We start from the raw sequence: 19,213 nt of genomic DNA on the forward strand, positions 1-19,213 counted from the left end.
TAATCCATTAAAACGTCAAAGCAAGATATATGATGAGATAATCTGTACATTTTTCCTATGGATCCTTGTTATGACAAATAGTATGACGTCTTTCATTATACACTAAACAAGGGGCGGGGGGTTAAACAGCTGTATGCTAGATTTCAGTTTTGTGTGTCAAAGAACCCTTTATTGATAATGAATATCATCTCTCTGGATAAACAAATCTGACCCAGTGTAACTGAAACACGGCAATATATGGACAATGGAAAAACTTCTAAATTTATGTGTAAGACAATTTTTGTCAAACCTAAAAACTTGATTTGTCTATAAAACTGTTATCTGAAATTTAAAACATCATTCTTTCACGTGTGTAAATATATATATATATATATATATATACATATATATATATAAATTTATATATATATATATATATACATATATACAGTATATATATATATATATATATATATATATATAAATTTATATATATATAATTTATATATATATATATATATATATATATTGTTATAATGGTTAAAGGACTATACTGAAATGTTTCAATGTTCTGATGCAAGTTCATTCATTATTAGTTTATGTTTCGTATATTTTGATTCAATAATAAAAAAAACTTAACCCTGGTTGTATGTTACACATTGCTCAAGTCTAGGTGCGTATTTAATAGAAAACATTGATAACGTATAAAATTCGCTTGCAAAGAAGTTAATAATTCTAAAGATCATGTAAAATGTAAAGGTATTCTTGAAATTACCAGGGCTTCATACAATGCCTGTAACTTTGTGAAATATTAATTTTCATCTATTTGTAATGTTAAGGGTAATAAAATATTGAATAATTACCATCACAAAACTTCTTATAATGAGATGAGTGTATACTTATGGACTTCTGAAATGCATCGAGTAAATTTCATTTATTTCTTATGGGAATTTTTTTTTAATAAGAGCATTCTAGATTATGAGGTTATGCCTAAAACGTATCAAACTCGTACGCTGAGGGACTTTTGTACAGTGTGTATTATGTGTGTTGTGTGTATTATGTGTGTGTGTGTATATATATATATATATATATATATATATATATATATATATATATATGTGTGTGTGTGTGTGTGTGTGTGTGTGTGTGTACATATATTGCAAAAAAGGCAAAATTTGGTCTACTATAAAAGAATAACAAGCGTGTTCAAGTTTTAGCTTAAAAATTCAATGGTAAATATTAACACTATAGGATTGCTTAGTAAACCCTTATTTTCAACCCAGCATAACCATCAGTTCCATAGTATGAGTTTCACGATTCATAAAGTCTATAAAATCTATATCTAATCTTAAAAAGAAAGTTAATGCAGAATATAAACAAAATAATTATGCATTTTAAATTTAATTAAGTAACAGGACTCAATATCAAATAACAGGACTCTATATCAAGATACATTACCTTGTAGGTCATCTGAACTGGCGAGCGACCCGTTGGCTGTGGGATCATGGTTCCCTTGTCCTTCCTGAACTCCTGGGGTATAAGGCTCGAATGTGAAGGGCTGGTGTTGGGGTTCGTGGCCCAGTGAAGGGCCTAACCTCTTCACGAACTCCATGTACTGCGATCCTGGTTCATAAAGTCTCGAACTCTCACACAGCGTTTGAAGCTGAAATAAAATTCAATGTGAATTTTCAACATTTTAAGTGTTTACTGTTAGTGTTCAGAGATCTTAAACAATAGAAAATGTACGATTAAAATACTGCAATTGAAGATATGAGAGAGAGAGAGAGAGAGAGAGAGAGAGAGAGAGAGAGAGATACTATATCATAGGCCTAAAGTAATCATTGCGACCTTTCCCTTGCCATAATAATGTAAAGATAAACATAAAATTTTCTTAATGCTGAGGTGACAAAGAATATTCATAAGAACTATGACCCTACTGCATACCTTCCCACTAACAGCATTGTCTGATTAAATACCTTTAAACCACCTCATAAAATCAACATTATTTATCTACCAAACAATTCTTATCATGCATACTTCACAAGTACGATCTAGAAAGTATTTTCATTAATAAAAATACACAATCAATGAGTTCCAGCTTTTTCTCAATTAACAACACGGCGTAAGGTATGTTTTCTTATTTTCGTTGACATATTGGGGTGCCATATTTGGCCTGCTAAATTTAATATAAACGTTAATGACAGGATAAGTTTCATCATCATCACCATCTCTTTTAAATTAATACTTCTCCAATCATCATCTCCTAAATTTCACCAAATACAATTTTAATTATCAATTAAATGAGTAAAAAGATTAGGAAATCATAAAAATATATTTACTAAAGTCTATGTGGGCTAATAATCTATCTACACTTTCCTCCGGTCATCATAACATTACACATATAACCTTCTCCTGATTTTAATAACACTATACGTACATATAATGCAAAAATACTTAATATATTTTGAGAAAGTTCTCGACTTGAGTATATATCTGCTTAAAGATAGATAAAAAAAAAATCGGCCCCCTTCAAAACCTGAACGCTAATACATCAGTTGTTGAAGGAAATTAACATACAGCTTGCCGAGGGAACACCCCCTTTTTTGATAAGGTGATTAATTACTTATTGTTCTCGATCTTCGCTTTTTATCTCTCTCTCTCTCTCTCTCTCTCTCTCTCTCTCTCTCTCTCTCTCTCTCTCTTATCAGTTTTCATATTCAAAGACTTCCCGTTCTCCTTTTATCCTGCTTATTTTGAATAACCTATCTCTTCAATTTCCTACCCTCTTCGCCTTCTGTCCCCTTGTGTTTTTAAATTTCCGCTCTCTCTCTCTCTCTCTCTCTCTCTCTCTCTCTCTCTCTCTCTCTCCATCATTCAATGGTTGCATTCGGCTATCTATTGATCACCAGAATTTTTTCTTCTCCTCAATAGTTTTTCTGCAACTTCCACAAAAACTCAATTACTTCAATTTCCTCCCTTGGCCTTTTCACAACCCCCTGTTTTCTTCCTCTCCTCCAAAATACACCTCTTCCTGTCTTTCATACCAGCGAATGACCACTAATTCTCGAAAGGAGAGGGACAATTTCCACGGAAGAGGAATTTCCCCCCCCCTTCTCTCTCTCTCTCTCTCTCTCTCTCTCTCTCTCTCTCTCCTGTCGTGAGGTAAAAAAGGGGAAGACGTCCTGACTCTTTCCCTCCTGCCATGATCGAGTTAAGACGGTCTTTTCATCCAAATTCTCGATTTGACAAAAGGCATTTGAACCTCCATTCAGCTTTTCACAATGACGCAATCTAGCGGACTTGGCTGATTTGGGATATTCCGCTTCGATTGTTTCTAAAAAAAATTTTTCTTCTTCTTCTTCCTCCTCTTGGTTTCTGAATTCTAACAATGTAACACTAGTGAGGGAATTAGCATTAATTGTTGAGCATTATTTAAAGGGGTGTTTGTTATTAGAAAGAATACACACACATTATATATATATATATATATATATATATATACACATATATACATATATATATACAATTACATACATACATACATATATATACACATATATATACATATATATGTATATATTTATATAATATATATAAATATATATAAATATATATATGTACATATATATATATAATATATATATATATATATATATATATATATAAATATATGTATGTATATATATACACGCACATACATATATACACACACACACACACACACACACATATATATATATATATATATATCACTACCCAAAAATAAAACAATTATCAGGATTTCCTTTAGCCTAAAATTCTCAAATGAGACAAGTTGTGAAATGAAGTAGACGTCTCCTGGTAATTTACTGTTAGTAAATCCAATCCTGAGAGACACCATACAAAGGTAAGGTCTCTGGCTAATATTACATCCAACATAAAATACAAATCTGCCTCATTTTTAAAAATGTCTCATTTTGATAATGTAATTAGAGAATTAGGGTATAAATAACTAGATGCAATTGATTACCATAAACCATTCCTGTCGTTAATACTTAAGAAAAATTAAATCCCCAAGAATATTTACGGGGGCTGTTACTCAGTATATATCCAACTGAGTAACGTGTGGAGTTTTCGGGAAGTTTCTTCATACGCACAACTTTTCAACGTATGAAGCACGATTGGCCTTGATGGCGTTAGACTAACGTGTGGGTTGCGTACAGGTAACATATAGAAAGCTTACGCGTTACGTATGTCAGCGTACGAGAAGTGATGAGTATTTCCGTTGTACGTATACCAACGTATTTAATAACATATGGTAACGTACGCAGAACGTATGAGATACGTCCAACGTATGAGTAACGTTTGGGAACGTATGAGTAACGTTTGGGAACGTACGCAGAACGTATGAGATACGTCAACGTATGAGTAACGTATGAGAACGTACGAAGAACGTATGAGAAACGTACGAGTAACGACAGTCTAACGTATGACGAACGTACTACGAGCGTGGGTGGGCATAAAAGTGCAATTTCTCTCATTACTATATCCTATAACTGTCACTGCTTTAAAAACTTTTAGAAGTAGAACTTCAAAAGTTCAAAGTTGATGCAAATGTTTTTATGTTGACCAGGCTGACATGAGTCTTTATGTAGTTTATATATAACATATCTGTTTTTAACGTTGTTAATAGTTTATAAAGGACATATCTGTTTTGACGCTGTTACTGTTTTAGAATGATTTGTTGTTAACTTGTTCTCATCATTTATTTATTTCCTTATTTCCTTTCCTCACTGGGCTATTTTTCCATATTGGAGCCCTTGGGCTTATAGCATCTTGCTTTTCCAACGAGGGTTGTAGCTTGGCTAGTAATAATAATAATAATAATAATAATAATAATAATAATAATAATAATAATAATAATAATAATAATAATAATTGTGAAATCAGTAAATGATAAAGATGGACATCACCATCTGGATAGTGGGTGTCATACTCCCATTATAATAAGACCTGTTTCAGTGTCTAGGCATTTCCTATTGTATATAAGGTACGTAAATATCATATATACATTTATTAGCGTATCAACTTTTAATATTATGTTACAAAGTAATGGTTTCAAGTGTAACATTATCATTGTTAAATATGATTTATCACTAGTAAATATAAAAAAAATATAGTTTCATGATAATCTTTAATAATGACATTTTAACATTAACATTTTTATGTGAAATCGACCTTTACAATAAGGATTACTTTTACAAACTACAGTTCACTCTTCCTTTCTACACTGGTAAGAGCTCATTTGTTTCACACACTGTGTTTAATCGTTAGAAGTTAGTCCAATACGTATTCACTCGTTAAACAAACATTCATCTTTCACTCCCCATACGGTCTCATAAGTTTCACAGTCTTCATTCGTTAGAAGTAAGATCAATATGTTATTCACTCACTAAACTCACATTCATCTTTCACTTCCCTTATGGTCACTCTGAGAGGTCCAATGGATTCCAGTGTCAGAAGCGTACTCGGCTTATGAGTAACTCACCTTCAGTGTACCTCTAGCGTATTAAAGCGTATGCGGACATAAAATTATACATCCACATACGCTGAAAAAATTTTTAACATGCACAAAAAAAATTTCGGCTCAGCGTGGTCCAGCGTACACTGACGTATGACACAGAGTACTGGAAACGTAACCTATCTTACCCCCAGCTCGTTTCAGCGTATGCGAGCGTAAGGGCAATTTTCCTTATACGCTTGCATACGTTGATGCTATGCGCTAGAGTGCGACAGCGACTTGATATTAATCACTCAAGTCTGGTGACCCGGCCGTGACAAAATCACCGTCAGCCTCATGACTTGCAAACTTTTTTTTTGAAGGTGAACAATGACGTCATGTCATAACCTACTTTTATTTTACGTTTCGTAACGGAACTAACAAAGGAATAAAGATAGAAAGAAACTGTAAACTGCTAAAGGAGGCTGAATAAATTTCCTGACGCTTCCTCAGAGGGGTAACACAATCACTGAGAAACCAGCTCGTCCAGCAAGATCCTGAGGAATTAAGTATTGACGTAACGCTGAAATTTACATGCCGACGAGAGCAAAGTCACTTTTACTTTGATAAATATGAAAGCTAATAAAAGATATATGATATATATGACACCCTCAAGAAGAATGTCATTTAAATTAGAATTAGATTCTTGGACACAAATTCCATGGACCAGCTTATCCTGAGGCAGAGTCGTACTTATAATCAGTGTATGAAATATAAGCTTTATCCAAAAATAAAGGGAGGGATCCTATGTAATGTTAATTTCACATACCACAAGGTCACGTATACATATCCTACCTAAAGAAATTTAAGTACATTATCAAAGGGCATCGAGTACATCTACCTGTAGGGAAAGTAAAAAAAGGACACTCTAGTTAATGAAGAAAGATGTATAAAGTCAAACGGCATCTGAGTCCATCTTGCTGTTAGGAAAGACAACAAAGACACTCTAGTTAATGAAGAAATATGCATACAGTCAAAGGGAATCTAAGTACATCTAGCAGTCAGGTAAGTAAACAAAGACACTCTAGTTAATAAAGACAGATGTTTACAGTCAAAGGACATTTGAGTACATCGAGCTGTCAGGAAAGTGAACAGAGAGTGTCTAATTAATGAAGAAAGATGTATACATTCTAAGGGCATCTGAGTACATTTAGTTGTCAGAAAAGTTAACAAAGACACACTAGTTAATAAAAAAAGATGCATACAGTCAAAGGGAATCTAAGTACATCTCACAGTCAGGTAAGTCAACAAAGCCGCTCTAGTTAATGAAGTAAGATGTATACAGTCAAAGGGCATCTGAGTACATCTAGCTGTTAGAAAAGTCATCAAAGACACACTAGTTAATGAAGGAAAATGTATACAGTCAAATGATATCTGAGTACATCTAGCTGTCAGGAAAGTCATCAAAGACACATTAATTAATGAAGAAAGATGTATACAGTCAAAGACATCTGAGTACATCTAGCTGTCAGGAAAGTCATCAAAGACACTAATTTATGATGTAAGATGTATACAGTCAAAGGACATCTGAGTACATCTAGCTGTCTGGAAAGTCATCAAAGACACTAATTAATGAAGAAAGGTGTATACAGTCAAAGGACGTCTGAGAACATCTAGCTGTCAGGAAAGTCATCAAAGACACACTAGTTAATGAAGAAAGATGTATACAGTCAAAGGACATCCGAATACATCTAGCTGTCTGGAAAGTCATCAAATACACACTAGTTAATCAAGAATGATGTATACAATCAAACGGCATCTGAGGACATCTAGCTGTCATAAAAGTCATCAAAGACACTAGTTATTGAAGGAAAATGTATATAGTCAAATGATATCTGAGTATATCTAGCTGTCAGGAAAGTCATCAAAGACACTCGTTAATGAAGAAAGATGTAAACAGTCAAAGACATCTGAGTACATCTAGCTGTCAGGAAAGTCATCTGACACATTAGTTAATGAAGAAAGATGTATACAGTCAAAGGACATCTGAGTACATTTAGCTGTCAGAAAAGTCATCAAAGACACTAGTTAATGAAGTAAGATGTATACAGTCAAAGGATATCTGAGTACATCTAGCTGCCAGGGAAGTCATCAAAGACACTAGTTAATGAAGTAAGATGTATACAGTCAAAGGATATTTGAGTACATCTAGCTGCCAGGGAAGTCATCAAAGACACTCGTTAATGAAGAAAGATATATACAGTATACTTGAAAAGGGTCTAAGCTTAACATACCTGGATAGGCGCAGGCGCAGCTACGGTGTGCTGCAACTGGAAATACCCAACAGTGACGGCCTTCATGGTCTGATCGCACTGGAGGATGAGCTCTCGAGTCTGCACCAGAACCTCTTTCTTCACCCTCAGGAGAGAAGCGTGTCTCTCGTTGGACTCCGTCACGCACGCTTTGTAAGTGGCTTCGGCTTCACGTGCCTAAAATATATTAGAAAAATCAAGATGATAAAAAAAGGATACTTTAAACCTTCGTCATCGTCAATGGAAAAAAATGTATATAAAAAAAAATTCTGATTTATAACCATTTCAACAAATTTAATCTTTTTCTTGCCTCACAGATCACACTATTACTGATCTGTTTCGACTAACTAAACTTTATGAGATCTTTTGGACACAGACAGACATACATTGTTGAAAAAAGAGCTTATCTAATCCCGTCGGATAATAATTAACGTAAACCAAATATAACATAGCAGTAAAGAGACAATTTTATTTAGCTTTATTATTACTTATGTGGAAAAAATAACAATAATTCTTGACATGATAATCTTGCAAAATACATAATCACGTGCAAAAGAAAATGCTTTAGTTAAGCTATCATTGTGTGAATAGCTCTTACAAGACTGCCAATCATCATACTATTCTTCCGATCCAAGAGTGAAATCTTGACAGGTCTAGCGAATTCATTATGATTTTAACGACCCAAATCATGGTTAAATTTGATTAGTGCTTTTACAATACAAGGACTTAAAAGATAAAATTTCTAAATGCTGGAACACACGAAATACCCGATATATGTTTTAAAAGTATTATATTATTTTTCAGTAAATACCTCTGAACAGAAATTATTTCTTTTGCCAAGTCTGTCGATAAAAATATATCTTGAGATCAGAAGTAGACATGCGTAACTCAAGGTGGCTTCAGGTGTCATACTTTCCCCAATATGGCAAAATTATGCAAAGAATCAATAGCCTGATGCATACGTTCAACTACTTAGGACATGACTGTCAATGTTCCTAGTTCTTACGTCATTTAGAACGCATGTGTCTTTTATTTACATCAAGGGACTTTTCATGATCAACTCTCTACACTCAGAAAGAGATGATCGATCTTGAAACGCATGTCATTTTTTTTTTTTTAATCGTGTTACTTTTTTTGTGGAACCCAGTGTCAAATACAAATATAAGAAAGCAAATTGAAACCTTTCCTCTGAAAAAAAAATATTGAAAATATTATGTAGTGTTGTTTTTGTAAATTACTGATTATTTGTTTTACTATTATTTTTGGTGTTAAGTTTGTTGTCTGGTCCTTAATGACTTTCCTATATATGGGTTGTGGTGGCCGATGTGGTAACGTTACTAACTGGTGATCGCCAGACTGGGGTTCAAGTCCAGCTCAAACTTGTTAAAGTTTTTTGGTCGCTGCGACCTCACCATCCTTGTGAGCTAAGGATGGGGGCTTTTGAGGAGCCTATACATAGATCTATCTGTTAAGTCTTCAGCAACCATTGCGTGGCCCTCATTGGTCCTAGCTTGGGTGGAGAGGAGGCTTGGGTGCTGATCATATGCATATATGGTCAGTCTCTATGGCACTGTCCAGCTTAATATGGCAATATCACTGTCCCTTGCCTCTGTCATTCATGAGTGGCCTTTAAACCTTGAATGGTGAGACAGCGAATGCAATACGACAAATAATAATTGTCCCCCTACCCTAAGGACAGTGTATCAATGTGCAAGGTACAGAATCAAGTGTGTAAAAGAAAGACCCATGGTTCAGGTTTTATTGAACCCATTACAGCACCTTCAATACTGAAATCATCTGCTAACTGATACGTCACATACTGAGAATCATTAGCAATGCCTTTAGCCTTTTCATATGATCACAAGTATTAAAGGTTTGAAGGCCGCACATGAATGTCAGAGGTAAGGGACAGTGACACAGCCCTAGGAAGCAGGACAATGCCCTAGAGACTAACCATATATACATATGATCAGCGCTGAACCTAGGACCAAGGAGGACCAGGCAATGGTTGCTAATGACTCAGCAGATAGATCTTTAGGCTCCCCCCAAACCCCAACCCTTAGCTCACAAGAATGATCATGTTGCAGCGACCAAAGAAACTAACGAGTTTGAGCGGGACTCGAACCCCTAATTATGAGACCATTGTTTTCCAACTTTTAACAGATGGAAGCAGGGTTGTCTTTTCTTAGCTTCATTACAGAATTTTCAAGAAAAATATATAAAAACAAGAAATACACGAACAACAATAACATCAATTGCTAAATCAAATTACTCAAGACATTAAGGCTTTCAAGAGGAAACTGAAGACCTTACTTTGTGAGTGCTATGACAGCGATGATCAAACAGAAAGCGAACAATACGTTTTGTGAAATGTTACATGCTCCATAATGCAAAAAAAAAAAAAAAAAAAAAAAAAAAAAAAAAAAAAAACCATGGAGATCCTGTAGAGTAGGGTTCCCCCGCTGTATGGGATCAGATAAGCAGCCCTTAAAGTATAGTAAATAAAAAACTGCAAAATCCAGTCCTGTAGAGAGTAGGGTTTCCCTTGCTATACAGGAACAAATAAGCAGCCCTTAAAGTAAAGTAAATATAGAACTGCAAAATCCAGTTTTACAAACCTTCACTGAAGCTTCCTCTCTCTTCCTCTCCAACTTCTCCAGGATTTCCGTGTTGTCAGCCCTTGCAGTTGCCTCCCGAGCCTTCACCAGTTCCTGGGGGGAAGATTTCATGGTTGAATCTCAAAATGTTGAAGTTGATTTGTACTACAAAGCGGTTAGTCAGAAATTTAGTATTGGGGCTATTTTACACATGTGGCAGAATTATTTCTGACCTCTAGGCAGTGAAAGGTCAAATCAAGTTTAAAATGTTCACAGGATTCATTCTTTTATACTTTCTTTATGTTTTCTGGTTCCGTTCCAATCACTAAGTTATGGAATGTGAAACTAACTAATCAATAAACTCTCTCTCTCTCTCTCCTCTCTCTCTCTCTCTCTCTCTCTCTCTCTCTCTCTCTCTCTCTCTCTCTCAATGAAGCAATTTCTTTACATACAAAATAGCAAATACTTGGAATAGACTTCCAGCGGATGTACTAAACAGTAACACGGTAAACGAGTTCAATAATAGGTTAGACAAGATCATAAGAATTCTCTAAAAGCTTAAACTAAATCGCTCTACCAAAGAGCAAATGGAGTCTCCGCGGATGGACTAAAAAGTCTTTGAGACATCCAAAATCCTTGTAACACTCTCTCTCTCTCTCTCTCTCTCTCTCTCTCTCTCTCTCTCTCTCTCTCTCGTCTCTCTCTCTCTCTCTCTCTCTCTCTCTGTATATATATATATATATATATATATATATATATATATATATATATATATATATATATATATATATATATACATATCAAAAGAAATCTACAAGTTAAAGATTTTGGAATATCAGGGGATATTAAACAAAGTCGTCTACAAGGCTCGCAAGGAAAATAATACTTATATTAAGGCACAACATTACAATAAGACATTCTTCATTTACCGATAATTCTTTTTATAAATTTTGTGACGTTTATTAAATACTTATCAATCTAACCTCAATACTAGATTAAAGTAAGTTCCAAATGTATGACTAATTTAGACTTTCCTTAAAAGCTAACCTGCATACCAGGATATTTATAAAAAAAAAAAAGACAGGCTAAAATCGCCATTTACGCAAACCCGAAGACCGAATTCTTGAAACTTGTCGTGAACTCATTAAAGCCATGTTTGGATAAACATGATAACCCCGGCGAGGAAGTTTACCACTTCCAGGAATCGGCCTAAAACTTTGAGGCAAATGTCAGTTTTACTGCTTGTAAAAAAACCAGTCTTGACTTTTGACACAATTTTGCTTGAAATAAAAAGTTGAGAGAGAGAGAGAGAGAGAGAGAGAGAGAGAGAGAGAGTCTTGACTTTTGACAAATTTTTTCTTGAAATAAAAAGTTGAAAAAGAGAGAGAGAGAGAGAGAGAGAGAGGAGAGAGAGAGAGAGACCTTTGTATGCATCTTTCTTCTAAACGCACCATGCGAGAATATTTGATGAACATCCGTTGAATGTTTCGAATCCTGGTCGAGGTAAGAATTACCTCCTCGAGGCGTTCTTTCTTTCACTTTGAATTATCGGAGGTGTTGGAAGATATTCTGAGGCAGTGCTGATCGATCTCAAACGTGATGAAAATCGGATACCACAGACTACTGTCGACAACGTAAGGGTTTAAGGGCCGATCATGAATGGCAGAGGCGTGGGACAGTGATGTTGCCCTATCAAGCAGGATAATGTCCTACAGACTGAACACATATATATACCTTGTATATATATATATATATATATATGATCAGTGCCCAAGCCTCTCAACCCAAGCTAGGACTAGGAAGGGCTGGGCAATGGCTACGAAGGACTCATCAGGTAGATGTATAGGCTCCCCCAAACCCACCCATCCCAAAATCCTTTACTCACAAGGATGGCGAGATTGCAGCGATCAAATGAACTAACGAGTTTAAGCACGACTCGAGCTCCATTCTGGCGTTCACCAGTCAGGGACGTTACCACACGAGCCACCACAACCCTAACACGTCCAATCAGCTGATTTGGTTAATAAATGCTCAACGGATTTAAAGGAAAGGGCCAGGATCACCCCCATACTTATCCCAGATCGAAATTGACGTCTAACCTTACTGCGGATTACTCTTCATTAGGGATTGATTTAGGGGGATGAAGAGGATGGGGGGGGGAAGAAGAAGATGAAAGAAGGAGAAGAGGAAGAGGAAGAATAAAGAAGGGGATGAGGAAGAGGGGAGGAAGAGGAAGAATAAAGAAGGGAGAGAGGAAGAGGAGGGGAGGATGAAGAAGAGGGAAGAAGCGGAAGAGGAAGAGGGAGGAAGGGGAAATAAGGGGAAGGGGAAGAGGAGGGGAGAAAGGGAAAGAAGGGGAAGGGGAAGAGGAGGGGAGAAAGAGGAAGAGGGAAAAAGGGAAAGAGGACGGTGAAGAGGAGGAAAGAAGAAGAGTAGGGGAGGAAGATTGGAGAACAGGAAGTGAAGGTGACAATAGGAAGAGAAGGGGGATGAATAGGATTAGAGAGAGGAAGGTGAGGAAGAGAAGATGGAGGAGAAAGAGACAAACGGGCTGTTATTCCAATTTAATAGACGAGTTCGCTTAACATTTACAGATACATAAAACCAGCAGTGAGTGGAGGCCACTTTAAATTCTATTCAATTCTAGAGGATTGACGCGGGCCACTCAAATCCCTAACTTTCAATTATGCTCTATTCCCAACGTCAATTTCAATCAGACAAACGCTACGTGAAATTCCGACGATTTCGCCTGTGAAATTATTTTACGAAAATCTGAAAATGAAAGATGAAAATCAAAGTGTCTAATTCAACAAACTAATTAGCTGATTCGCTTTCATCCTTCAATCTGATACATGATTAATTGCAAAAGCTGAATATATTCATATATAAAAAGTTGGAATAATTTCACAGAAGCCGTTTTAAAAATTACATTTTATAAATTGTTACCTATCCAAACATTTTATTTCATCCATTTCCACAATTTAAAGGAAATTTTAAAACACGTTAACCATTTAGTAATAATTTCTACTTCATTGGAGATAGTTATTTGATAACATTTTATAAATACCTATCCCCAATATTAAATTTCCTCCATTTTCACAATTTAAAGGTAACCAATTTAAAGGTGAAGTAGGAGATAATGAATGGAGAGATATTGATTTAAAAGCTCAAGATAGAGACGACTTGCGAAATTTAACCGAGGACATTTGCGTTAATTGGCTTTGGAGGAGGAGATGACAAAAAAAAAGTATAAATCATTACGGACAAGGAAAAAAAAGTGTCGATAATTACGAAGAAATAATACATAGAAACAAATGTCAAAATCAAGCATCCGTTCTGTCGTATCATTAATTATTTTAGCCAGCTCCAAGTGAAAGTGTTGACTACATGAACAATATTAATAGAAACAATAGTCACGGAAACAATAGTTATACAATCGACCAACTTTGGAAAACAAACAACGATTTGAATTCGCGGTTTCCGCTTTTGTGTCGGAGATTCGTTCTTTGTTTGGATTGATGCCGAGGGTTTGAAGGGAATTCAAAAGCGACCTATGCCTTTGAAGTCACTTGAGAGAGAGAGAGAGAGAGAGAGAGAGAGAGAGAGATTTAATGTAGTTAATATAGTCATTGAGAGAGTTTACTGTACTTAAGATAGTAGTTGAGAGAGAGAGAGAGAGAGAGAGGAGAGAGAGAGAGAGAGAGAGAGAGATATATTACTATAGTTAATATTGTAATTGAGAAAGACAGAGATTGCTGCACTTAAAAATAATTGAGAGAGATTACTGTAGTTAATATAATAGTTGAGAGAGAGAGAGAGAGAGAGAGAGAGGAGAGAGAGAGAGAGAGAGTTACTTTAGTTAATATTGCAATTGAGAGAGATTAATGTTGTTAAAATAGTAATAGAGAGAGATTACAGTAGTTAAAATAGTAATTGAGAGAGAGAGAGAGAGAGAGAGAGAGAGAGAGAGAGAGAGAGAGTACTGAAGTTAATATAGTTATTGAGAGAGAGATTACAGTAGTTTACTATAGTGATTGACATATTACTGTAGTTAAAATAGTAACAGAGAGAGAGAGAGAGAGAGAGAGAGAGAGAGAGAGAGATTACTGTAGTTAATGTAGTAAGAATATGGTAAAATGCTTTCATTTTACTGAAAGGGTTAAGACTTAACAAAATATATTTCAAGGGGAAAATGTTCCTCTTTTGAGTTTCACACCATTTCGCTTTTCTTCTAAAACAAACACCTCCATTTACCTGTTATCTTAAGCATTTTTTCTCTCTCTCTCTCTCTCTCTCTCTCTCTCTCTCTCTCTCTCTAACACGTTCAGGAGTTTTCGTTCGAAGTTATATTTAGGTCATCATCATCAGCCGTTGTTAGTCCCCTGCAGGACAAAGGCTTCAGCCATATTAAGGTTATAAGATGTATACAACAAAAATAAAAAGTAAAACTGAAAAAACCAATTGAAAACGTTTACCTGTTGTCTCTGCATCAGCCGTTTAAAGTCCACTGCAGGACAAAAGCCTCAGCCATATCAAAATCACAAGATAAAAAAAAAACTAAAACTGAAAAACCAATTGAAGGTGTTTACCTGTTGTCTCTGCACGTAGATGACCTTGGACTTCTTCAGGTTGGAAACTGCTTCAGTGACCCGTTTGAGCTCCTTGTGCCAGGTCTCCTTGATGACCTTCCTGGCTTTCTCGTGGTCGTTCCTCCTCGCTGACAGAGGCTGAAAGTAAACGACAATTATAATTAATCCTTCATTGAATTAAAGACAATAATTTATCCTTCATTGAATTAAAGAGACAAGATTTTAGCCTTCATTGAATTAAAAAACACAATATTTCATCCTTCATTAAATTGAAGAGACAATAATAATTAATCCTTCACTGAATTAAAGACGCAATATTTCATCATTCATTTAATTAAAGAGATAATAATAATTCATCCTTCATTGAATTAAAGAGATAATAATATTTCATCCTTCACTGAATTAAAAAGACAATAATAATTCTTTATTCATTATATTAAAGACACAATAAAATTAATCCTTCATTGAAATAAAGACAATAATAATTATTCCTTCATTGAATTAAAGACACTAATAATTATTCCTTTATTGAATTGAAGAGATAATAATAATTAATCCTTCATTGAATTGAAGAGATAATAATAATTATTCCTTCATTGAATTGAAGAGATAATAATTAATACTTCATTGAATTAAAGAGACAATAATTCATTTTTAATTCAATTATAGATGAAATAATAATTCATCCTTCATTGAATTGAAGATAAAATAATAATTAATACTTCATTGAATTAAATAGGCATAACAATTAATCCTTCATTGAAATGAAGAGACAAGAATTAGTGAATCTCAAATACAAAAGATGAAGTTATAAAAAAAATCATTATTGTCATGTTTGCTATTTCATAGGCACCATTATAATAATCAATCATGACTAAACTACTATTATGAATTATGAAATACGGCCGCTAGAGGGCCAAGGAGACCATTCAACGCCAAGGTGTTACTTGGGAGAAATAAAGCAGGAAGGAAGGTAAAGACGAAAGTAAAAAAGTAGATGCAGCTAGTATCCCACGTGACAGCAAAGTCTCAATGGTAATAACCAAAATGCACCTCACGGTAACACTATTATAGGGAGATAAAACTACAGATGGTAAAATTATTAGAAAAAAAATAAAAAAAGTATTTACATCACGACCTATAGATAATGAATTTTAATAAAAAAAAAAAAACATAAGGATCACTCATACATGATACAATTCTTACTCGGTTATCATTAACTATACATTTTGATAACGAAGTGATAAATATTTATTTTTTTTTTTTAAATAAAATAGCATCTAATTAAATTTAGTGGTAATCAAGAGACGATGAAGCAAGGCACTAACAATTTTGAGAGAGAGAGAGAGAGAGAGAGAGAGAGAGAGAGAGAGAGAGAGAGGCGTGCAATGTTTGCAAAACAGCGAGGTTTCAGGTCAAGATTATCAATCTCTCTCTCTCTCTCTCTCTCTCTCTCTCTCTCTCTCTCTCTCTCTCATAATTTCTAGGCAAAAGGGGAGCTTTGAAAATACATGAAATAGGAATTGAAGAAAGTAAAATAGATTGGAAGCAAATATAGAAAATAAAGACGTAATGCTAAAGGACAAGAAAATGGAAAATAAACAGAAAGCTCGAAACCACAGAGGTATAGAATTTCAATACAGATTTAGAATACCATAGACACTGAAGTCATACGAAATCAATGAGAGATTTTAGAATTTCATTTGCTTAAAAGGCGTATGTAGCAATGTAAATTTATTCCCCCAACAAGACACCCATTTGACATGTGAGACGGTAATTCAAATATAGTTAAATCCAAATTCAATCTGTGACTTACTAAATGCCGGGCGAACATCCCTGAATTTCTTTAACCCGGAAATGGCTTAATAGTCTTACACAGAAGATTCGTTTGCAATAATCTACTTTGCATTACTAGATATTTTACCTCCTCCAACGAAGTTAGGAGTTTATGTTTTAACCCCTGTTTGTGAGTGTTTGTTAGTTAACAGCTTCCTAGCCACAATTTTAATAGTAATGAAACTCGAAGGGATTAATTGTTAAGCTAAAAATCATAAAATTTAGGAAGGTCAAGGTCAAATGTCAAGATCAAAGGTCAAGGTCACTGTCAAGCAAAATTTAATTCACGTAATCAGCCATAAATTTGGACATTATTGTCACAGAGATTTCAAATTTGGTTCATAAAATGTAATGCTATTGCATTTTTATCTCTCTCCAAACTGATAAAAGAACAACCGGTTTAAGCCTGCCATCACATGTTTTAGACTTTAATTGTTATGCCATTCTTGCTCTTAACTGCTGGTATATAAGCTTGTTATCTGTTGATTAAGCTTTACTTGCATTCACCTCGACTCTCTCGCTTAGTTAACTTGCCACATTATCTGCATATTCACAACTGCATCTTCTCAAGCTTTCTGAATGTCCTATATCCAGACCATGCTGTTCTCTCTCTCTCTCTCTCTCTCTCCTCTCTCTCTCTCTCTCTCTCATATATATACATATATACACACACATATATACATATAAATATAGTATACAGTGTGTATATATATATATATATATATATTATATACACATATATATATATATATATATATATTTGTATATAAATATAAATATATAAATATACATATATCGATATAAACGGTCATGTATACATTTACAAATATATGTACTTATACGTATATAAATATACACACGGATATATAAATAAGATAAGTAAGGGAAATCACACAGTGAATAAAAGGATAATCTTGCAATATATCATGGAAAATGATGTGTTATTGGGGACGTATTCCGATACCGGAGGAGAGTATCGCTTCCGTTAATGTCGCACAAATAACAATGGAGCTGCAAACCTGAATTCGATATCACTTCGAATGTTACATGCACGACACCATAAATAGCACTAAGGTAAAATGAAATAATATCTAAAAATACAAATACTTTACACACAAATAGGTGTATATATATATATATATATATATACACACACATATATATACATATATATACATATCATATATATATATATATATATTTGAGCATATATATACATATATATATATATATATATATATATATAGAGAGAGAGAGAGAGAGAGAGAGAGAGAGAGAGAGGGAGAGAGAGAGAGAGAGAGAGAGAGCTAAGATATAACCCTAGTTGGAAAAGCAGGATGGTATAAGCACAAGGGCTCCAACAGGAGAAAATAACCCAATGAGAAAGGGTATGAGGAAATTAATAAACTTCAAGAAAGCAATGAACAATTGAAATATCTTTAAGAAAAGTAACAACATTAAAATAAATAAATAAAAACTTAAAAAAAAAAACAGGAATAGAAGTAAGATAGTATAGTGTGCCCGAGTGTCCCCTTAAGCCAGAGAACTCTAACCCAAGAAAGTGGAAGACCATGGTACAGAGGCTATGGCACCATTGTCAGCCTTTGCTATGCAGGCATCAGACATGTCCTTCCACACGTGTTTGTGGTCTTTCTATGCCAGTCTATACCATCAAATGTTCTTAGCTCGTTAATCCATCGTCTTCTCTTTCTTTCCCATTCCGTTATTCTTCATATCCATCTATTGACTGCAATTCTCATTATATGTCCTTCCCAAGTCCACTTTTTTATCTAACTTATTAGAATACCCTTTACTTTAATTTACTCTCGTATCCATGTTGCTCTTTTTCTGTCTCCTAATGTTATTCCCATCACTATTCTTTCATAGCTCTTCATGTTGTAACTAGCTTATGTTCTTAGGCTTTAGTAGGCCTGCAAGTTTCTGATGCATATATTAAAAATAATAGGACCATCTGATTAAATACTTTTATTTTAAGAGAAAGTTGTATTTTACATGTCATAATATAATTTTGTTCACCAAAAGCTCTCCATCACATGCTTATCCTTCTTTTAATTTAGGTCTCATGTCCTGGGGAAACACTTACTGTCTGTCCTAGGTAAGTATCCTCATTAATTACCTCTAAAAGTTCGTCCAAATCCCTTATTTGTTGCCTCTGCATTTTAAATTAATATTATCTTAGTTTTACCCATTAATCTTCAGTACTACAGTTTTGCTTTCTAGATTCAATTGTATCATATTTCACAATTGATCCCATTATTCACTAAATAGGACTATGTCATCTGCAAATCTCAAGTTACTAAGGTAGGCCTATTTCCCATTAATTGTCATAGTTCCTCAAGTTTAAATGAAATAAAAATAGTGAAATGTATAACTAATAACTGAGATGTAATAGTATAACCT

At 34.4% G+C, this 19,213-nt stretch overlaps 1 protein-coding gene across 1 annotated transcript in view; it reads right to left on the minus strand.

The window, feature by feature from the left end:
- The window catches only part of LOC137641070 (rho GTPase-activating protein 29-like), a 44,776-nt gene that overhangs the window by 3,541 nt on the left and 22,022 nt on the right, over nt 1-19,213 (minus strand). Inside the window, exons 3-6 of the mRNA XM_068373515.1 lie at nt 14,957-15,094; nt 10,389-10,481; nt 7,753-7,947; nt 1,438-1,642 (exon numbers count right to left, since the gene is read on the minus strand). Of these exons, the coding sequence (XP_068229616.1) occupies nt 1,438-1,642; nt 7,753-7,947; nt 10,389-10,481; nt 14,957-15,094 (631 nt within the window). The remainder of the gene's footprint in view (nt 1-1,437; nt 1,643-7,752; nt 7,948-10,388; nt 10,482-14,956; nt 15,095-19,213) is intronic.

Source organism: Palaemon carinicauda, chromosome 5 (genome assembly GCF_036898095.1).
Source record: "Palaemon carinicauda isolate YSFRI2023 chromosome 5, ASM3689809v2, whole genome shotgun sequence".
Lineage (NCBI taxonomy): Eukaryota > Metazoa > Arthropoda > Malacostraca > Decapoda > Palaemonidae > Palaemon > Palaemon carinicauda.